At 43.8% G+C, this 19,845-nt stretch overlaps 1 protein-coding gene across 1 annotated transcript in view; it reads right to left on the bottom strand.

Moving 5' to 3' along the window:
* Positions 1-479: 479 nt before the first annotated feature.
* Positions 480-19,845, bottom strand: part of FAM205A (family with sequence similarity 205 member A) — a 45,191-nt gene continuing 25,825 nt past the window's right edge. Inside the window, exons 1-4 of the mRNA XM_043927853.1 lie at positions 6,587-6,752; positions 5,962-6,007; positions 5,389-5,449; positions 480-4,386 (exon numbers count right to left, since the gene is read on the bottom strand). Coding sequence (XP_043783788.1) covers positions 630-4,386; positions 5,389-5,449; positions 5,962-6,007; positions 6,587-6,727 — 4,005 coding nt within the window. The 5' untranslated portion in view covers positions 6,728-6,752 and the 3' untranslated portion in view covers positions 480-629. Of the gene's footprint in view, positions 4,387-5,388; positions 5,450-5,961; positions 6,008-6,586 lie in introns of the transcript that reaches the window.

The raw sequence follows: 19,845 nt of genomic DNA, 5'->3' as shown, positions 1-19,845 counted from the left end.
TGGCAGAGAGGGGAGAGTCTACCATTTGCTTCTGACATTAGTTATATTAGCTATATGCTGTTGATAATAAACCAAAGCACCTCCTCAAAGTTGGAACACTGGCACTTCCCTCCAGATTGTGGGCATATATAGAAATCATCAATGAATTTTGCTTGTGGGATTCCTGGCTACTCCTTCTTGACAGTACTATCCTCAGGCCCGCAATGGTCCTCTGTGCCCAAGGATGCCAGGATAGAAGTCAAGCCTGACCTTTACTTTCAGTGTACCTTAGACAAAGGCCTTCCTTCTCTGCTTAAGTTCCTTTCTCCACAGTCCAGTGAGGGGGTTGTTGTGCGGAATGCTGACCCAGCTTAAGTGTGAGTTATAGCTCCTTTTCTAGATAGGAAGAACATTTACTTCCCAAGTGCCTTTCCTGAACACACCACAGTGGAGAAAAGAGCAGACACACAACTCTCTGCTTAGAGATATAGAGTGTATTTTGGGCAGTATTCTGCCCACCTGTACATTAATGAAAATTACAGTAGCATCCTCTTCAAGGGATGCAGACATTGGGTAGACTATGAAGTCTTTTGATTGTGCTGGGTCTTCTTGAGCAGGCCAGAGTTTTTGTCTGAGGTGACAGCTGAAGGTCAGGGTGGGTTCCCTGGGTGGGTGGCACAAACCACTCGAGGGCAGTGCCGAGGGCAGTGGTGGGGGGTGCTCAGAACAGAGGCTGAGTGGAGTCGATCCGAGTGGGAGCGGTGCCGGAGCTTGCTGTCCGGGGACCGGGGTATGTCCATGAGGGCCAGGCCCATCTGCTTCTCAGGGGGTGGAAATTGGGCCTTCAGGTCCCCTCTTGTCTTCTCTGTTTTAGTTCTCTCCTTGGGACTTTTGGCTGGAGCCAGGCTCTTGGCTACATTTACTTTTCTTGTGTTAGCCATTTTCTCAGAGGTGGAGGGCATGGATTCCTTATGCCCTTTGCCTTTTGTTTTGAGGTTAATACAGTGCCAAAAAGATTTCATCTTATTTCTAAAGCCAGAATCTGGAAGACTGGGCCTCTGGTGAGTATAGCCTGGCATCACTGGCCCCTGCAACACCTGACCATGTAAAGTGTGGCCCCACAATGGGTTACCTGGAGTGAGTTGGCCCAAGAAAGGCTGGCCCTGTGACCCCTCGAGCACCACAGGCTGGGCATTCTCAGGAACTCTTGCTGGTTTGAGGATGACGTTGAGCTTGGCTTGACTGGCTCGCTGGTCATTCTCAGAGTCTTTCCCCTCAGGGACTCCAGGAGGTAGCTCTGGGAGTTTAAGCTGAGGTTGATGCTGAGGACTGTGCTGGCACGGAGCATCACGATGAAAATGATGTCTCTGGCAACAGGAGCTGTGGGGTGTCCTCTTCAGGAGCAGCCCTTCTGGCCTCTGTGCTTCAGTTGGGTGGCTTTTTTCTCTTGTGGAGGAGAGTGTGAAGCTTGCATCCCCTTCTCCGCGGTCCCCAACTGGTTTGGGTTTGCCTGGCTTCTTTCTTCTTTCTGCCAGTGTGGGAATGTGGGCTGAGCCCTTGCTCTTGTCAGGCCTGTGGGGCTCAGAGCCCCAGGGCTCCTCCAGGCTGGGGCCATCCACACTGGCTTCTAGCTGAACACAGAGTGCCCGGGCCTTGCCCTCTGTTGTGTCCCCACTGGACTGTGAGGTCTGGGCGGCCCAGTGGACAGAACCACGGTGTGCTGCGCTGAAATGACGTTGCTTCTGTTTCTGATGCACTGTCTTTAACTCCGTGGCTAGCTCTTCCGTGAGGTGGAGCCATTCTGGATCTGGGGAATGTGGCGTATCTGGTGGAACGGGGAGATCCTGGAGTGGTAGTTTTCCTTGGTTGTCTAGATTCCCAGGGGACTCCTGTGTGCACACGTTCTTTGGCATTGCTACAGTTTGTTCTCTGGACTCCCTTGCCTTTAGGGGAATTCCCAGTTGTATCTCTAGGATCTTCTTTCTCAGATGGAAATTTAGTTTAGTCAAGATGGGTTCCCTGAGTGAGTAGGGCCTCGCAGGCCCTGTCTGGCTTTCTCGAGGCACTATCTTGATTATTCCTTCCATCTGCACTTCAGCCTGGAATTCACCTGCAGTGTCTGCACAAGCCTCATTGCCATCTTGAAAGCCTGGCCCAGGACTCAGACCCTGCTCTTCAGGTGAGGGCACCTGAGTCAGAAGTTCTGTTGGGAATTGGACAGGTCCAGGCACCATCTCTGTCTTCATAGCTGGGGAGGTGATTGCTGGAGCCATAGCTCTGGAGAGAGCCACATAATAAAGAGCAGGCAGCCCTGACAAGAAGGCCAGATACTTGTGCTGTAAAGTTGTCTTCAGTTTCTCAATGGATCCCTGAGACAGGGCCCAGGGCAACTTAGGATGTTTAATGAGAGCATCTGATGAGGCTTGTTGCTGCTGGTCAAGGGCCGCTGGCATCCAGGGTGTAACTTCCTGTCGTTTGTCCAGGTCATCTGCTGCCTGTAGTTCCAGGGGCTTGCTTTCTGGGATGCAGGTGACGGGAGCCACTTGCAGGCCCCCAGGAATTCTGAACTCACAAGAGCCACGTATGTAGACAGGAACCTTGCCCTGGTGAATCTCCTCGCATTTGGAGTCAACGTGGCTCTGCAGGATTGCCTTGGCCTGGTCAATCACTTGTGGCATAGGGACTGACCCTGGGTCCTTAATGGCTGGGAGTGGGTTGCCAACCCCAGTGCACTCTAGAGCTGTAGGTTGGGGGACATTCACATTGTCCAGGGCTATGCTGCTCCAGGACAGAGTCTGCTGGCCAGCGGGGGGCAGGAGCAACTGGATGGACTGCTGGATCTTCCAGGGCAGGCTCCAGTGATCACGAACCAACTGTCTCTGGAGGTGGAATTCCCGCAGCCTCCTGGCATGCTCTGGGAAGAATAGTTCCTTTGTGATGGTGGAGACAGGCTGACCTGGCCAGGAAGTTTTTACAGTCTCAGAAGATTGGGCTTGGTCAGTGGGCTTACACTGCATGGGGCTCTCAGTGTACTGATCTCTCTGGAAAACATCTGGGAAGTCCCACTGAAGCTGGAGCTGCCTCTGCAGCAGGTGCCACTCCAAGGCTTCACATTCGTCCAGAGTCAGCAAGGGGCTACTGATCTGAGTTTGTTGCTCAGGTGGAGCTGTCCAATTTGGGGAAGATGGAGAAGAGGGTAGAGCTGACTGGGGCAGAGTTTTAGGCATCAGAGGGAAGCAGGAGTGCTCCTTGAAGAAAAAAGGATCCTTCAAGGGGTGCTTGGACATGCTCCCATTCATGGAGAGGCCTTGATAACCCAAGAAGGTGTCAACCAGGGATTCACTGTGCAGAGAAGGGAGGCCACAGAATAGCTGGCTGTATTTCGGCTGCACAGGGCCCCCTAAATCACTAGCCTGTTGCCCAGGCATTAGATAAAGGTCACTTAATTCTTTAAGAGCTACATAGGGTGAGGCTAAAGTTGTATGGTTTGGGATTTGCTGGTAGTAGTGTCTTTGTTCTGGGTCCATTATGGACCACTCAGAAACCCAGAAGGCCTGGGTGGGTTGGCCAGCTATACATGAGCCCCAGTTCTGGTATGAAATGGTCCCGAATTTCTCAACAGAGAATGGAGAAATATCATTCTGGATGAAAGAAACTGGCTGATTATGTACCGGGTGGCAAAATAGTGGTGGGTTTGGCATAAGCTGCCTCAGGGACTCTTCCACACGTCTGGGGAGCCCCCACCTCTGGAAATGCATCAGTCTTCTTACATGTACCTCAAGAAGCCTCAGGACTTCAGGACTAAGGAACGGCAGGTGGGCAGGGAGGACAGTGACCATGTTTAAGGCCATAGGATGTGTTAAAGCTGTGATTTCTCGATTCAGGGTCAGCAGAGAGACCTGGGAATTCAAGGGCTGCTGGCCTTGGTTCCCATAGACAAGGTTGGGGTGGCTCTGGATTATCTCCTGCAGGTTCACTGAAACTCTTGGCTCCTCAAATCTTGAAGAAAGCATAGTCTCTGGGCTCCTGGGCACCTCTGGCATTTGGAATCCCTGCCCTAGCTTGAGGTGTTCAGCCCAGCAGTCACAGATGCCAGCTGTACCAGCTGACTGGGCCACTGACGGTGCCAAGGATTTCTGTGACACTGTGAGGTTTGCAGGTGGAAGTGAAGGGCCTTTGGAGTGTGGGGAACGATGCTCCATACTTTCCTGGAAAGACACTCTAGGCTTGGACAAAACCTCTAGGCAAGAGGAGCCCTGTGCTGGCCCCCCTGAAGTCGGGGAGACCGGGGTGTTCTCATCTGCCAGCACCTGCTGAATCTCCAGAGCCATGCCGTTGCAGGTTTGGCAGCAGGGATCTTCACACAGGAGCTGCCGCACACTCCCCTCTTGAGGAAGCCAGCCCTGGCTGGGGAGGGAAACATGGCAACCGTCTGTTACTGATGGAGTGACAGCTGCCTCTTTGGCCTGAGTCTGGGCTGCCTTCCCCTACTCCTATAGGCTCAGAGGCTTGCCTCTGCTGCCTGTTTACTCATCTATTTTTTTCCCCTAGGGAAATGACATTTGGCAAGTTATGGTGGGCTGGGCTGAGGGCCTGGGGCTTATTGGATGAGGTCTCAGACAACTGATGGGAGCACAGGGCCTTGAGAGAGCGGGTGGTAGGTGAGTCCTTTGTGACCTGTGTTGAGAATCTGAGCTAGGAGAAGGAACCAGGCAGACAGGGGATGCAATGTTTAGCTGATGGCACAGCACAGGAACATCACCATGTAGAACCTGGAGTCATTCTCTTTAGGGGCCGAGGCTGTGGCCTGGTATTCAGTATTTCCAAACTATGAAAAAGGAGATCCTTTCGGGAACTCTGTTCTGGGGATTAAAGAGTGTACACAACATCTCTTGAGAGTCCGTCCCCTTTCTCTAGAGATCTAGAGAAGAAAGAATTAATATGACAAGCTCCTGTCTGAGGGCTGTCCCAGGAACTGACCTCCCTGAAGACAGAACCAGAGGAGGTAATGTCAGCAGGGTCCAGGGGTCTGCCCTTGAATGGGTGTAGCTATAAAGAGAATACGAAAATGATGAATTAATTACGCACTTAATTATCTATTCTCCTGACTGTATAACTTGTCTTGTGGCTTGAGTGCAAAATCATGTAGAGTCTTTTATGAACTAGTGCATCTACTAGTGAACTCCTGAATTCCAGGGCCACTTGAGCCTGGCACAGAGAACTAGGACACTCTCTTCTCAATTAGCTGAGCGCCCCTTGCCCTGGCAACTCTCCAAACCAGTGCTCCAGGCTCCAATGTGTCTGGCTCCCTCCCAGCCATTCTCCTTCTCTCCAACCTTGTCACAGGTCAAGCAGACAAATGGTCACAGACCAGGCTTAATTGGGAGACTGCAAAGAGCAAGAGATCACCTTCTCATGACAGAAAGCAGCTCCCACGGCTTCTCAGCTTCTTCCTGGGAAAGTCTCCTAGCTGAGAAACCAGGAGACAGTGTTACATGGAGCAGGAGAGGGTTCAGGGACATCCTATAGGAAGCCTTTGAATGAGAGGAGATTGCAAACTCCAACAGTGAGTGCTGTAAAGCATGTCTGTGTGTGACTTAACTAGTATGATGTGCTCTTCTGGGCCTGCTCTCATTTGATCTTCACAACTGTGCTGTGAGTGAGGCAGGATCATCAGATACTGTTCCATAGGAACAAGACAGAGATGCAGAGACTTCCAGAGGGTCATAAAACTAGTAAGTGACACAGTTAAGGCCTTCTCCTGTGTTTCCTCTCTTTTCATTCCTGGGGGTGAGGTGGACTTTAGAACATTCCCAGACTCTGATTTCCCATCCCCCCTATTTTTTCCTGGGAGAATTTGTCAGCTTAGACAATGGAAGTGTTCAGTGGTTAGAGTACCTGGCTCCTGGCACCAGGGCCCATCAAGGGACAGGGTTCTTTGCCCGCAGTGGAGGGGAGTCAGAGCAGAGACCGAGACTTTACCTCTTGACGCTTCATCTCTAGCCCCTTGTCTGACTTTTCGGTGGCTCTTAAAGAAAAAGAATTAAGAGTGTGAAGCTGGGACACCATTTTTTTTTTTCACATCCAAAATGAAACAAAGGAAATATACATTTCCCAGTCTCTGTCTGTGTATCTGTCTGTATTTTATACACTCTTCTATATGTTCGTTCTGTACTCCAGCTTTTCACCTGGACATTTAATTTTTAAAATTTATTTCACACTTACTTCAGTGCTTTCCATATTCTATACCTCCTGTCCCCTTTCTCAGGACAAGCTTGTCAGGGGGCTTAGGAATACAGGAGGAATAATGGAACTGATTAAATGGTTGGTGATTCTCAGCCAAGGACTTCTGCTTACTAAGTCCACCAATCAGAAAAATCCCCCATTTTGAGAGGTCAGAAGAAATCCAGTGAGGTAGATTCCATTTTATCTAGCACTCAACCCAAGTCAGGTAGAAATTCTTAATTTTTCAACTAGAGTATACAGAAGGGGTGGGCTAGCAGGGCATTATTTCTAGGCTCTGAGAAACAGAAGTACTATAAAGAGGAACTGAATGTGTCTTATCTAAGACTTAACTAGTGCAGCCATGGTCATAGTGTTTCCCTACCGGGCAGCAGCTCCTTTTATGTTCCGTTAATCCACAGTAACTCTCTTTCACTTGCCAGATAGTTAGGATAATAATGAAGATGGAGCCATAGATATATAAGAGATACCCTAAATCCCACAGAACAGAAGTCGGGATCAGCATGGTCTAAAACCTCATTAGCATGAGGAGACCAACCATTCCTGTATGTAGGCACTCGGGGTCCTGGTGCCTAATGACTCTCCATGCCATGCCTGTGGTCTCCACCTCACAGATGACGGAACCAGCCATCAGACTACATCACAAAGCCTGCCTGTTTCACACGGCAGGTGTGATGTCAAAAGACAAAGCTGTCTAGAGAAGCTCACGTGGTGATTCAGTCTGTAAATGAGGGTATCTTGTTGTAAGGACTGAAGGTGTCGCTTGCAGGCAGTGTCTTTGCTTCCACTTTGTCTTCACTTTCCAGAGCCTCCACCAGCCTGACAGCTCTGCTCTTCCTTTGTGATGGCTGTTTTGTCAGCCGTCCACTGAAAACTGAGTGTTTAGGAACATTAGGTACCTTTTGAGGAAGAGTGGCTGGGACAGAGGAACCTCTATAAACTCCACCTGTACTGAAAATGTATGTGAGGAGCATACATTAGCGTAGGGATGGCAGAGACTGGTTATGGCTTGGGAATGGAGAACTTTATTTATGGCTGCTGTGGGTCTTCCTTGCTGCTCCTGGGCTTTCTCTAGTTGTGGAGAGTGGGGGCTAATCTCCAGTTGTGGACCACAGGCTCTAGGTGTATGGGCTTCGGTAGTTGCAGCATGCTGGCTCAGTAGTTTTGGATTGCTGGCTCTAGGGCTCATGGGCTTCAGTAGTTAAGCACAGTGGCTCATTTGGTAACTTTTAGGCATGATGGGTGTTTTCCAATCACTCCCAAGACCCATCATTCCTCCACTTTGACTATTAGATTTAGACATTATGTTACCTGCTTGGCTGTCTGTGGATACTATGATCTGACTCCAATATCTCAAAATTTCTGAATTTCCTTGAGAAAATCTTTCCCTGGTAAGTGGTCTCACAGCCAAAAAATTCTTGGCCTTAATATCTCTGAAGATACCACTTGGTCCTTCCTCCAGTGTCCAGTTCTCTATCCATCTGGCATGGTGAGTGATCAATCTGTGCTCAGTCCTAAGCTGGACAGTGTCAAGGGTACAAAGATATTTTCAGTCATGTTGCTTTTAGAGCCAGCAACCCAAAACCACCTCACTGGTTTCTAAGATAAGACTAATCCACCTAAAGTAAGAACCAGCAATGGAAAACAAATGGAATCATTTATTCATCTGTAAGGCCCAGGTCACAAACATCCCATTCCTAAGGGGAAAAAACACAGTGAGGATCAGGATGCATAGACAGAGAAGGCTCCTGGGTAGAGTGAAACTGGAGTTGAATGTTTACATGCAGGCTGTGGGTGAAAGGAGTGTGTTCTAGGTAGGAGAAACTTACCAACAGATGCAGAATACTGAGGGATGGGCCATGGAGTTCATTTGGCCGTAAGAAATGCAGTCTACCTCTAGCAGAGGTGCATGTGGGTGGACTGGATTGGGCTTGCAGGGAAATACTGGAGGAGCAGGAATGAGTTCTCTTGATGGAAGCATTTATTTTATTTCAGTAACTTAAAATTGTTTTTTAAAAGTAGGCATACAAAATTACAAAGGCAGAAGAAGGTATGTAGTATGTCTCTTTCTCATCTTTCTCTCCCCTTTTCCTTCCCTGTGTGTCTTTCAGAATTGATTTAGGAATTGATTTGGGATAGGAAGTATAAATAAAGTGATATTTTTTCACAAATGAAAGCATATCATAGACATGGTTTATATCTTGTTTTATTTAATAATATGAAAATATCTTGTGTATATTTTGCAAATAGTTTTTAAATTGAAGTATAGTTGATTTACAATGTTGTATTAGCTTCGACATACAGCGAAGTGATTCAATTTTGCATATATATATTTCAGATTATTTTCTATTATAGTTTATTATAAGATATTGAATATAATTCCCTGTGCTATACAGTAGGACCTTGTTGCTTACCCCAAACTTGTATCTGCTAATCCCAAACTCCTCTGACTGCAGCAGGGCCTTTGCCCTGGCCCCCAGGCAGCATGCTGACCAACACCTGGCAGCAGGTGAAGGTTCACATGCTCAATGAGGACCATCAGCGGGACAACCGGGGCACCAGGCATACCATCCAGCTATGTGGAGTGGCTGAAGGGCATGTCCCTGCTAGTCAGGGCCTGACAAAACGTAGTCCACCTGAGAAGGGAATAGCAAACCATTGCAGTATTCTTGCCTCAAGAACCCCATGAACACAACAAAAGGCAAAAAGATATGACACAGGAAGATAAGCCCCCCAGGTCAGTAGGTGTCCAATATGCTATGGGGGAAGAGCAGAGAAACAGCTCCAGAAAGAATGAAGAGGCTGGGCTAAAGCAGAAACATCATTCAGTTGTGGATGTGTCTGGTGGTGAAGGTAAAGTCCAATGCTGTAAAGAACAATATTGCATAGGAACCTGGAATGTTAGGTTCATCAATCAAGGTAAGTTGGATGTGGTCAAACAGGAGATGGCAAGAGTGAATATCGACATTTTAGGAATCAATGAACTAAAATGGGTGAGAATGGGTGAATTTAATTCAGATGACCATTAAGTCTACTGCTGTGGGCAAGAATCCCTTAGAAGAAATGGAGTAGCCTTCATAGTCTACAGCAGTCCAAAATGCAGTACTTGGGTACAATCTCAAAAACAAGAGAATGATCTCTGTTCATTTCCAAGGCAAACCATTCAGTATTACAGTAATCCAAATCTATGCCCCAATCACTAATGCCAAAGAAGCAGAAGTGGAATGGTTCTATGAAGACCTACAAGACCTTCTAGAACTAACACCAAACAAAGATGTCCTTTTCATCATAGGGGACTGGAATGCAAAAGTAGGAAGTCAAGAGATACCTGGAGTAACAGGCATGTTTGGTTGTGGAGTACAAAATGAAGCAGGGCAAAGGCTAACAGTTTTGCCAAGAGAACACACTGGTCATAGCAAACACCCTCTTCCAACAACACAAGAGACGACCCTACACATGGACAACACCAGATGGTGAATACTGAAATCACATTGATTATATTCTTTGCAGCCTCAGGTGGAGAAACTCTATATACTCAGCAGAAACAAGACCTGGAGCTGACTGTGGCTCAGATCATCAGCTCCATATTGCAAAATTCAGGCTTAAACTAAAGAAAGTAGGGAAAACCACTAGGCCATTCAGGTATGACCTAAATCAAATCCCTTATGATTATACAGTGGAGGTGAGGAAAAGATTCCAGGGATTAGATGTGGTAGACAAGAGTGCCTGGAGAATGATGGATGGAAGTTTGTAACACTGTACAGGAGTGAGGGGGTTAACAGGAAGGCCAGAGACCCCTAAGAGGCAGGAGGAAATAAACTGCAAATGGCAGACATTTTTTTCCTTTCTTTACACAAAATTAAGAGGTTTATTTTAATTCTGTGCTGACAACTCCTGGTTCTGCCTGAAATTAACTCTTCTCAAATCTTGAGTTAACCTACGTGGTTTTTCTTATGGAAATGTTTTTCTTAAGATATGTTAATGAAACTATTTGCTTTGTAGTCTGCCCTTCTTCAAATTGATTCTGGCCTAAGACTAACCATTTTTTCCTTTTCTTAAACATTGGGTTGATAATGGTTCAACAAATCAGTATTCATGTCAATTGTTTTGTGGCTGGGGATGACACGCCTTGTGCCATTCTATCTCAAAAACACATATTGTGGGAGAGGGGCCCGGTCAAAATCCCTTAGCCTTGAGGTGTTTCTTATGTCTGATTAAGAGCTTGCCATGAAATTAAAAGATGCTTACTCCTTGGAAGGAAAGTTATGACCAACCTAGATAGCATATTAAAAAGCAGAGACATTACTTTGCCAACAAAGGTCTATCTGGTCAAGGCTATGGGTCTTTCAGTGGTCATGTATGGATGTGAGAGTTGGACTGTGAAGAAAGCTGAGTGCGTAAAAATTGATGCTTTTGAACTGCGGTGTTGGAGAAGACTCTTGACAGTCCCTTGGACTGCAAGGAGATCCAACCAGTCCATCCTAAAGGAGATCAGTCCTGGGTGTTCATTGGAAGGACTGATGCTGAAGCTGAAACTCCAGTACTTTGGCCACCTCATGTGAAGAGTTGACTCACTGGAAAAAACCCTGATGCTGGGAGGGGTTGGGGGCAGGAGGAGAAGGGGATGACAGAGGATGAGATGGTTGGATGGCATCACCGACTCAATGGACATGGGTTTGAGTAAGGTCTGGGAGTTAGTGATGGACAGGGAGGCCTGACGTGCTGCGTGCGATTCACGGGGCCGCAAAGAGTCATACACGACTGAGCGACTGAACTGAACTGACTGAACAGACATAAAACCATTGGAAAAGACCCTGATGCTGGGAAAGATTGAAGGCGGGAAGAGAAAGGGACAACAGAGGATGAGATGGTTGGATGGCATCACCGACTCAATAGACATGAGTTTGAATAAACTCTGGGAGTTGGTGATAGACAGGGAGGCCTGGCATGCTGCAGTCCATGGGGTAGGAAAGGGTCAGACATGACTGAGAGACTGAACTTAACTCTCAAAAACTTGCAAGGGGGCATTCTTTCTGCCCTCTTCTGATGTCTGTTTCAGAAGCTTTCTCTATCTCTTTTATACTTTAATAGAACTCTGCTACACAAAAGCTCTAAGTGATCAAGTGTCGTCTCTGGCCTCGGACTGAAATCCTCTCCTCCAGAGGTCATGAAACCAGTGTAATTCACAGCTCACAACAGCAACCTTTCAGGAAGTGGAGACCAAAATCATCCCCAAGAAAAAGAAATGCAAGAAGGCAAAGTGGTTGTCTGAGGAGGCCTTACAAATAGCTAAGAAAAGAAGAGAAGCAAAAGGCGCAAAGGAGAATGGGAAAGATATGCCCTAGTGAATGCAGAGTCTCAGAGAATAGCAAAGAGAGATAAGGAAGACTTCTTAAGTGAACAATGCAAAGAAACAGGAAAACAACAGATGGGAAAGACTAGAGATCTCTTCAAGAAAACTGGAGATACCAAGGGAACATTTCAAGCAACTGCTACTGCTGCTAAATCACTTCAGTTGTGTCCGACTCTGTGCGACCCCATAGACAGCAGCCCACCAGGCTCCCCCGTCCCTGGGATTCTCCAGGCAAGAACACTGGAGTGGGTTGCCATTTCCTTCTCCAGCGCATGAAAGTGAAAAGTGAAAGTGAAGTCAGTCAGTCGTGTCGGACTCTTAGCGACCTCATGGACTGCAGCCTACCAGGCTCCTTTGTCCATGGGATTTTCCAGGCAAGAGTACTGGAGTGGGGTGCCATTGCCTTCTTCAAAGATGGGTTCAATAAAGGACAGAAATGGCAAGGACCTAACAGAAGCAGAAGATATTAAGAAGAGGTGGCAAGAATACACAGAACTGTACAAAAAAGGTCTTAATGACCTGGATAACCACAATGGTGTGATCACTCTCACCTAGAGCCAGACATCCTGGAGTGTGAAGTCAGGTGGGCATTAGGAAGCATTTCTATGAACAAAGGTAGTGGAGGTGATGGAATTCCAGCTGAGCTATTTAATATCCTAAAAGATGATGCTGTTAAAGTGCTGCACTCAATATGCCAGCAAATTTGGAAAACTCAGCAGTGGCCACAGGACTGGAAAAGGTCAGTTTTCATTCCAATCCCAAAGAAAGGCAATGCCAAGAAATGTTCAAACTCCCACACAATTGCACATGCTAGCAAGATTATGCTCAAAATCCTTCAAGAGTGGCTTCACCAATATGTGAACTGAGAATTTCCAGTACAAGCTGGATTTAGAAAAGGCAGAGGAACCAGCAATCAAATTGCCAGCATCTTCTGAAGCAAAGAAAAAGGGAATTCTAAAATTCTAAAATCTGCTTCACTGACTATGCTAAAGCCTTTGTGTGGATCACAACAAACTGTGGGAATTTCTTAAAGAAATGGGAATACCAGACCACCTTACCTGTTTCCTGAGAAACCTACATGCAGGACAAGAAGCAACAGTTAGAACCGGACATGGACCAATGGACTGGTTCAAAATCGAGAAAGGAGAACGTCAAGGCTGTATATTGTCACCTTGTTTATTTAACTTATATGTAGAGTATATCACGTGAAATGCTGGATTGGAAGGCTCACAAGCTGGCATCAAGATTGTTGGGAGAAATATCAACCTCAGATATGCAGACCATACCACTTTAATGGCAGAAAGCAAAGAGGAACTAATGAGTCTCTTGATGAAGGTGAAAGAGGAGAGTGAAAAGCTGTCTTAAAACTCAACATTCAAAAAATGAAGATCATGGCATCTGGTCCCATCACTTCATGGTAAACAGATAGGGAAAAAGTGGAAACAGTGACAGATCTTTTTTTCGTGGGCTCCAAAATCACTGCAGATGGTGACTGCAGTCATGAAATTGAAAGACACTTGCTCCTTGGAAGAAAAGCTATGACAAACCTAGACAGTGTATTAAAAAGCAGACATCAGTTTGCCGACAAAGGTGTGTATAGTCAAATCTTTGTTTTTTTTTCAGTAGTCATGTATGGATGTGAGAGTTGGACCATAAAGGCTGAGCACTGAAGAATTGATGATGTTGAACTGTGGTGTTGGAGAAGACTCTTGAGAGTCCCTTGGACAGCAAGGAGATCAAACCAGTTAATTCTAAAGGAACTCAACCCTGAATATTCATGGGATGGACTGATGCTGAAGCTGAAACTCTAATATTTCGGCCATCTGATGTGAAGTGTTGACTCATTGGAAAAGACCTTGATGCTGGGAAAGATTGAGGGCAAGAGGAGAAGGGGGTGACAGAGATGAGATGGTTGGATGGCAGCACTGACTCAATGGCCATGAGTTTAAGCAAGCTCTGGGAGTTGGTGATGGACAGGGAAGACTGACATGCTGCAGTTCATCGGGTCACAGTTAGACACAACTTAGCATTTGAACAATGATTTCTTTGCTGTGCAAAAGCTTCTACGTTTGAATAGATCACATTTGTTTACTTTTGCTTTTATTTTTTTTTTCTTGATGTACAGTTCTTTTTTTTCCATTTATTTTTATTAGTTGGAGGCTAATTACTTTACAATATTGTAGTGGTTTTTGCCATACATTGACATGAATCAACCATGGATTTACATGTGTTCCCCATCCTGATCCCCGCTCCCACCTCCCTCCCCATCCCATCCCTCTGGGTCTTTCCAGTGCACCAGCCCTGAGCACTTTGCATCCAACCTGGGCTGGCGATCTATTTCACACTTGATAATATACATGTTTCAATGTTATTCTCTCAGATCATCCCACCCTCGCCTTCTCCCACAGAGTCCAAAAGTCTGTTCTATACATCTGCGTCTCTTTTTCTGTCCTGCATATAGGGTTATCATTACCATCTTTTAAAATTCCATATATATGTGTTAGTATACTGTATTGGTGTTTATCTTTCTGGCTTACTTCACTCTGTATAATGGGCTCCAGTTTCATCCATCTCCGTTTACTTTTGCTTTTATTTCTTTTGCCTAGAGAGACTGACCTAAGAAAACATGCTGCAATTTATGTCAGAGAATGTTGCCTATGTTCTCTTCTGGAAGTTTTATGGTGTCATGTCTTATATGACTAAGCGATTTTGAATTTACTTTTGCGTAAGGTGTGAGGAAGTGTTGTAACTTCACTGATTTACACACAGCTATCTAGTTTTCTCAGTACTACCTGCTGAAGAGACTGTCCTTACTCTGTTGTATATTCTTGCCTCTTTTGACAAAGATTAATTGACCACAGGTGTGTGGGTTTATTTCTGGACTCTCTTATATTCCATTGACCCATATGTCTGTTTTTTGCCCAACATCATGCTATTCTGATTACTGTAGCTTTTTAAGATTGTCTGAAGTCTAGCAGTGTTATGCCTTCAGCTTTGTTCTTTTTCCTTAGGATTGCTTTGGAATTCTGGGTCTTCTGTGGTTCCATAGAAGTTTTAGGATTAGTTGTTCTAGTTCTGTATAAAATGTCATGGGTAATTTGATAAGGATCACATTAAATCTGTAGATTGGTTTGGGTAGTATGGCCATTTAAACAATATTAATTCTCCCAATCCAAGAGCATGAGATAGCTTTCTATTTCTTTGAGTCACTTGCATTTTCCTTTATCAATGTTTTATAGTTCTCAGCATATAAGTCTTTCACCTCCTTGGTCAAGTTTATTCTTTGGTCAAGTATTTTATATTTTTGACATTTTATTTTAATTAATTAATTTGGTGGCTTGTGGAATCCTTGACCAAGGATTGAACCCAGGCCATGGCAGTGAAAGCCTGTAATCCTAACCATTAGGTCACCAGAACTCCCAGACATAATTTTAAAAAGGATATTTAAAAAATTTTCCCATTCTGATATTTCACTGTTAGTGTAAAGAAATGAACAGATTTCTTTATGGCAATCTTGTATCCAGCTACCTTGCTGAATTTATCAGTTCTAGTAGTTTTTGTGTGGAGTCTTTAGGGTTTTCTATATATACAGTATCATATCATCTGTGTATAATGAGAGTTTTACCTTTTCTCTTCCAATCTGGATACATTTTATTTCTTCTTATTTCAAAAAACCAGCTCTTAAGGCCCAGAAATAAACCCATGCACTTATGGGTACCTTATTTTTGACAAAGGAGGCAAGAATATACAATGGGGCAAAGACAGCCTCTTCAATAAATGGTGCTGGGAAAGCTGGACAGTTACATGTAAAAGAATGAAATTAGAACACTTCCTAACACCATATACAAACAGAAACTCAAAATGGATTAAAGACCTAGATGTAAGATCAGAAACTATAAAACTCTTAGAGGAAAACATAGGCAGAACACTCGATGACATAAAGCAAGATCCTCTATGACCCACCTCCTAGTGTAATGGAAATAAAAACAAAAGTAAACAAGTGGGACCTGATTAAACTTGAAAGCTTTTGCACAGCAAAGGAAACTATAAGCAGGGGAAAAGACAACCCTCAGAATGGGAGAAAATAATAGCAAATGAAACAATTGACAAAGGATTAATTTCCAAAATATACAAGCAGCTCATACAACTCAATGCCAGAAAAACAAACAACCCAATCAAAAAGTGGGGAAAAGACCTATAACAGACATTTCTCCAAAGAAGACATACAGATGGCTAATAAACACATGAAAAGATGCTCAACATCGCTCATTATTAGAGAAATGCAAATCAAAACTACAATGAGATAACACCTCACATGGGTCAGAATGGCCATCATCAAAAAGTCTACAAACAATAAATACTGGAGAGGGTGTGGAGAAAAGGGAATGCTCTTGCACTGTTGGTGGGAATGTAAATTGATACAGCCACTATGGAAGACAGTATGGAGATTCCTTAAAAAACTAGGAATAAAACCACCCTATGACCCAGCAATCCCATTCCTAGGCATATACCCTGAGGAAACCAAAATTGAAAAAGACACATGTATCCCATTGTTCATTGCAGCACCAGTTACAACAGCTAGAACATAGAAGCAACCTAGATGTTCACTGCCAGATGAATGGATGAAGAAGTTTTGGTACATACACACAATGGAATATTACTCAGCCATATACACAATGGAATATTACTCAGCCATATACACAATGGAATATTACTCAGCCATAAAAAGAATCTAATGAGGTGGATGAACCTAGAACCTATTATACAGAGTGAAGTTAGAAGAGAAAGATAAACATCACATTTTGACGCATATATATGGAATCTAGAAAAGTAATATTGAAGAATTTACTTACAGGGCAGCAATGGAGAAACAGACGTAGAGAACTGACTTGTGGACATGGGAGAGGGGAGGAGAGGGTGAGATGTATGGAAAGAGTAACATGGAAACATATCACCATATGTAAAATAGATAGCCAACAGGAATTTGCTGTATGGCTAAGGAAACTCAAACAGGGTCTTGGTATCAACCTAGAGGGGTGGGATAGAGAGGGAGATGGGAGGGAGTTCTAAAAGGGAGGGGATATATGTATACCTATGGCTGATTCATTCCCTGGTGGCTCAGTTGGTAAAGCATCTGCCTGCAATGCAGAGACCTGGGTTTGGCCCCTGGGTTGGGAAGATCCCCTGGAGAAGGAAATGGCAACCCACTCCAGTATTCTTGCCCGGAAAATCCCATGGACAGAGGACCCTGATAGGCTACAGGACATGGGGTCGCAAGAGTTGGACACGACTGAGCAACTTCACTTTTCATGGTTGATTTGTGTTGAGGTTTGACAGAAAACAAAAAAATTCTGTAAAGCAATTATCCTTCAAAAGCAAAAAAGAACCAGCTCTCGATTTTACTGATTTTTTTCCTATTGTTTTTAAAATCTCTACTTTATTTCCTCTCTGATAGGGTATGGTGAACGGTGTCAGATTCTTGATCTCAAAAGATTTAGCTTCGGGACCACAGACCAGGCTTGATCACTCATGAGCTTTTGTGTAGCAGAGTTTTATTAAAGTAAGAAAAGGGACAGAGAAAGCTTCTGACATAGACATCAGAAGGGGGACGGAGAGTGCCCCCCCTGGCTAGTCTTAACAAAGGGAATTATATACTTTTTAAGTTAGTTATTACAATAAATCAAAAGACTGTCTCAAGGTTGAAAGATCTTACTAGACCCACTCCCCAAATTTACCTTTTAAGATGACAGGATTAGAACTAACAATAGAAAGATTTTACCAAACCCACTCCCATAAGATACATTCTAAAATAACAGGATTAGTCAGAAGGCTTTTCAAGAAGGAGAAACTGTCCTCAAGCAGGATACATTGTTGTTATATAATCCTTAGTACAGAGTTTAAACTGAGCTGTTTGTTGTGTAATCATTAGTTCCTGGCTTAAGGAAAAAAATGTTTTATGTGACTAGACTAAGGAATGTAGAGAGAGAAAAAAAAATTTTGTCCTTTCCTCCTCCTTGAGAACCCCAGACCCCTCTCTCCTCCTCAGGGACCCTGGACTTCCTATCAACCTGCCTACAGATTGACTTTCTCATGATCTTTATTATTTCAAATCCTTCCTTCTGCTTACTTTAGAGGACTTCACTGGCAGTCCAGTGGTTAAGACTCTGCTTCCACTGCAAGGGGCATGGGTTCAATCCCTGGTCAGGGAATATCTCACAAACTACCCAGGTAGCTCTAGTGGCAAAGAACCCACCTGCCAATGCAGGAGATGTTAAGAGACGCAAGTTTGACCTGTGGTTTGGTAAGATACTCTGGAGGAAGGCATGGCAGCCCACTCCAATATTCTTGCCTGGAGAATCCCATGGACAGGGTAACCAGGTAACAGTCCTAACAGGTGGGCTGTAGTCCAGTGTGTCGCAGAGTCAGACATGACTGAGGGACTTAGCAGCAGCCACAGCTAATTTGAGATTTTGATTGTTCTTTTTCTAATTCTTTTAGGTGGTAGGTTATGTTGTTTGCAAATTTTCTTGCTTTTTGAGGAAAGTCTCTATTGCTCTGAATTGCTCTATAGTCCCTCTTTTGGACTGCTTTTGCTGTAGATATTGTATGGTTGCATTTTCATTGTCATTTGTCTCAAAGCATTTTTTAATTTCCTCTTTGATTTCCTCATTGACCCATTGGGTTTTTAATAGGGTATTGTTTAGGCTCCGTGTAATCATTTTTTTCTCATTTCTTTTTCTGTGGTTGATTTCTAGTTTCATGCTGTTGAGGTCAGAAAAGATGCTTGAAATGATTAAATTTATCTTAAATTTCTTAAGGCTTGTTGCCTATCCTAGAGAACATTCCATGTGCAATTGAAAAGACCATGTATTCTGTAGGTTTTTAAAAATTCAATATCCTAAAAATATCAGTTAAGTCTAACTGTTCTATTGTGTCATTTAGAATATGTTACCTTACTGATTTTCTGTCTGGAAGATCTGTCCACTGATGTTGGTGAGGTGTTAAAAGTCTCCTACTATTATTGTATTGAATTCCTGTCAATTTCTCCCTTATATCTGTGTTTGTTTTATGTATTTAGGTGCTCCTATGTTGAATGCATATATGTTAGCAAGTGTAATATCCTCTTCTTGTACTGATCTTTTTATCATTATATAGTACTTTTCTTTATGGTCTTTGTTTTAAAGTTTATTTTGTCTGATATGAGTATTTCTGTCCCCACTTTACTGTCATTTCCATTTACATGAAGTATCTTTTTCCACCTCCTTACCTTCAATCTGTGTGTGTTCTTCACCCTACAGAGGGTCTCTTGAGGGCAGCACATTGTAGGCTTTTCTTTTATTATCCAACTTGCCATTCTATGTCTTTTGATTGGAGCAGTTAGTCCATTGACATTTAAGGTGATTATTGGCAGACATATGTTTATTGTCATTTTAAACCTTGTTTTCCAGTTGATTTTGCATTTCTTCTTTGTTCTTTTTTCCTTTTAGGGTTTGATGGTTTTATTTTATGCTTGTGTTCTCTTTTTGGTTTTTGTGAATTTATTGTACATTTTTGATTTGTGATTACCTTGCTTTTCAAGTGTGTTAACCCATTACTATATCTACTTGCTTTAGACTGATAGTCATATAAGCTCAAACGCAATTTTAAAAAAAACTACATCTTTTCATGTGTTTGTTAGCCATCTGTATGTCTTCCTTGGAGAAATGTCTGTTTAGTTCTTTGGCCCATTTTTTGATTGGGTCATTTATTTTTCTGGAATTGAGCTGCAGGAGTTGCTTGTATATTTTTGAGATTAATCCTTTGTCTGTTTCTTCATTTGCTATTATTTTCTCCCAATCTGAGGGCTGTCTTTTCACCTTACTTATAGTTTCCTTTGTAGTGCAAAAGCTTTTAAGTTTCATTAGGTCCCATTTGTTTATTTTTGCTTTTATTTCCAATATTCTGGGAGGTGGGTCATAGAGGATCTTGCTGTGATTTATGTCGGAGAGTGTTTTGCCTATGTTCTCCTCTAGGAGTTTTATAGTTTCTGGTCTTACATTTAGATCTTTAATACATTTTGAGTTTATTTTTGTGTACGGTGTTAGAAAGTGTTCTAGTTTCATTCTTTTACAAGTGGTTGACCAGTTTTCCCAGCACCATTTGTTAAAGAGGTTGTCTTTTTTCCATTGTATATCCTTGCCTCCTTTGTCAAAGATAAGGTGTCCATAGGTTCGTGGATTTATCTCTGGGCTTTCTATTCTGTTCCATTGATCTATATTTCTGTCTTTGTG

The sequence above is a fragment of the Cervus elaphus genome, chromosome 16 (genome assembly GCF_910594005.1).
Source record: "Cervus elaphus chromosome 16, mCerEla1.1, whole genome shotgun sequence".
Classification (NCBI taxonomy): Eukaryota; Metazoa; Chordata; class Mammalia; order Artiodactyla; family Cervidae; genus Cervus; species Cervus elaphus.
Note: the sequence above shows the minus strand (reverse complement) of the source record. Positions and strands in the feature narration are given on the sequence as shown.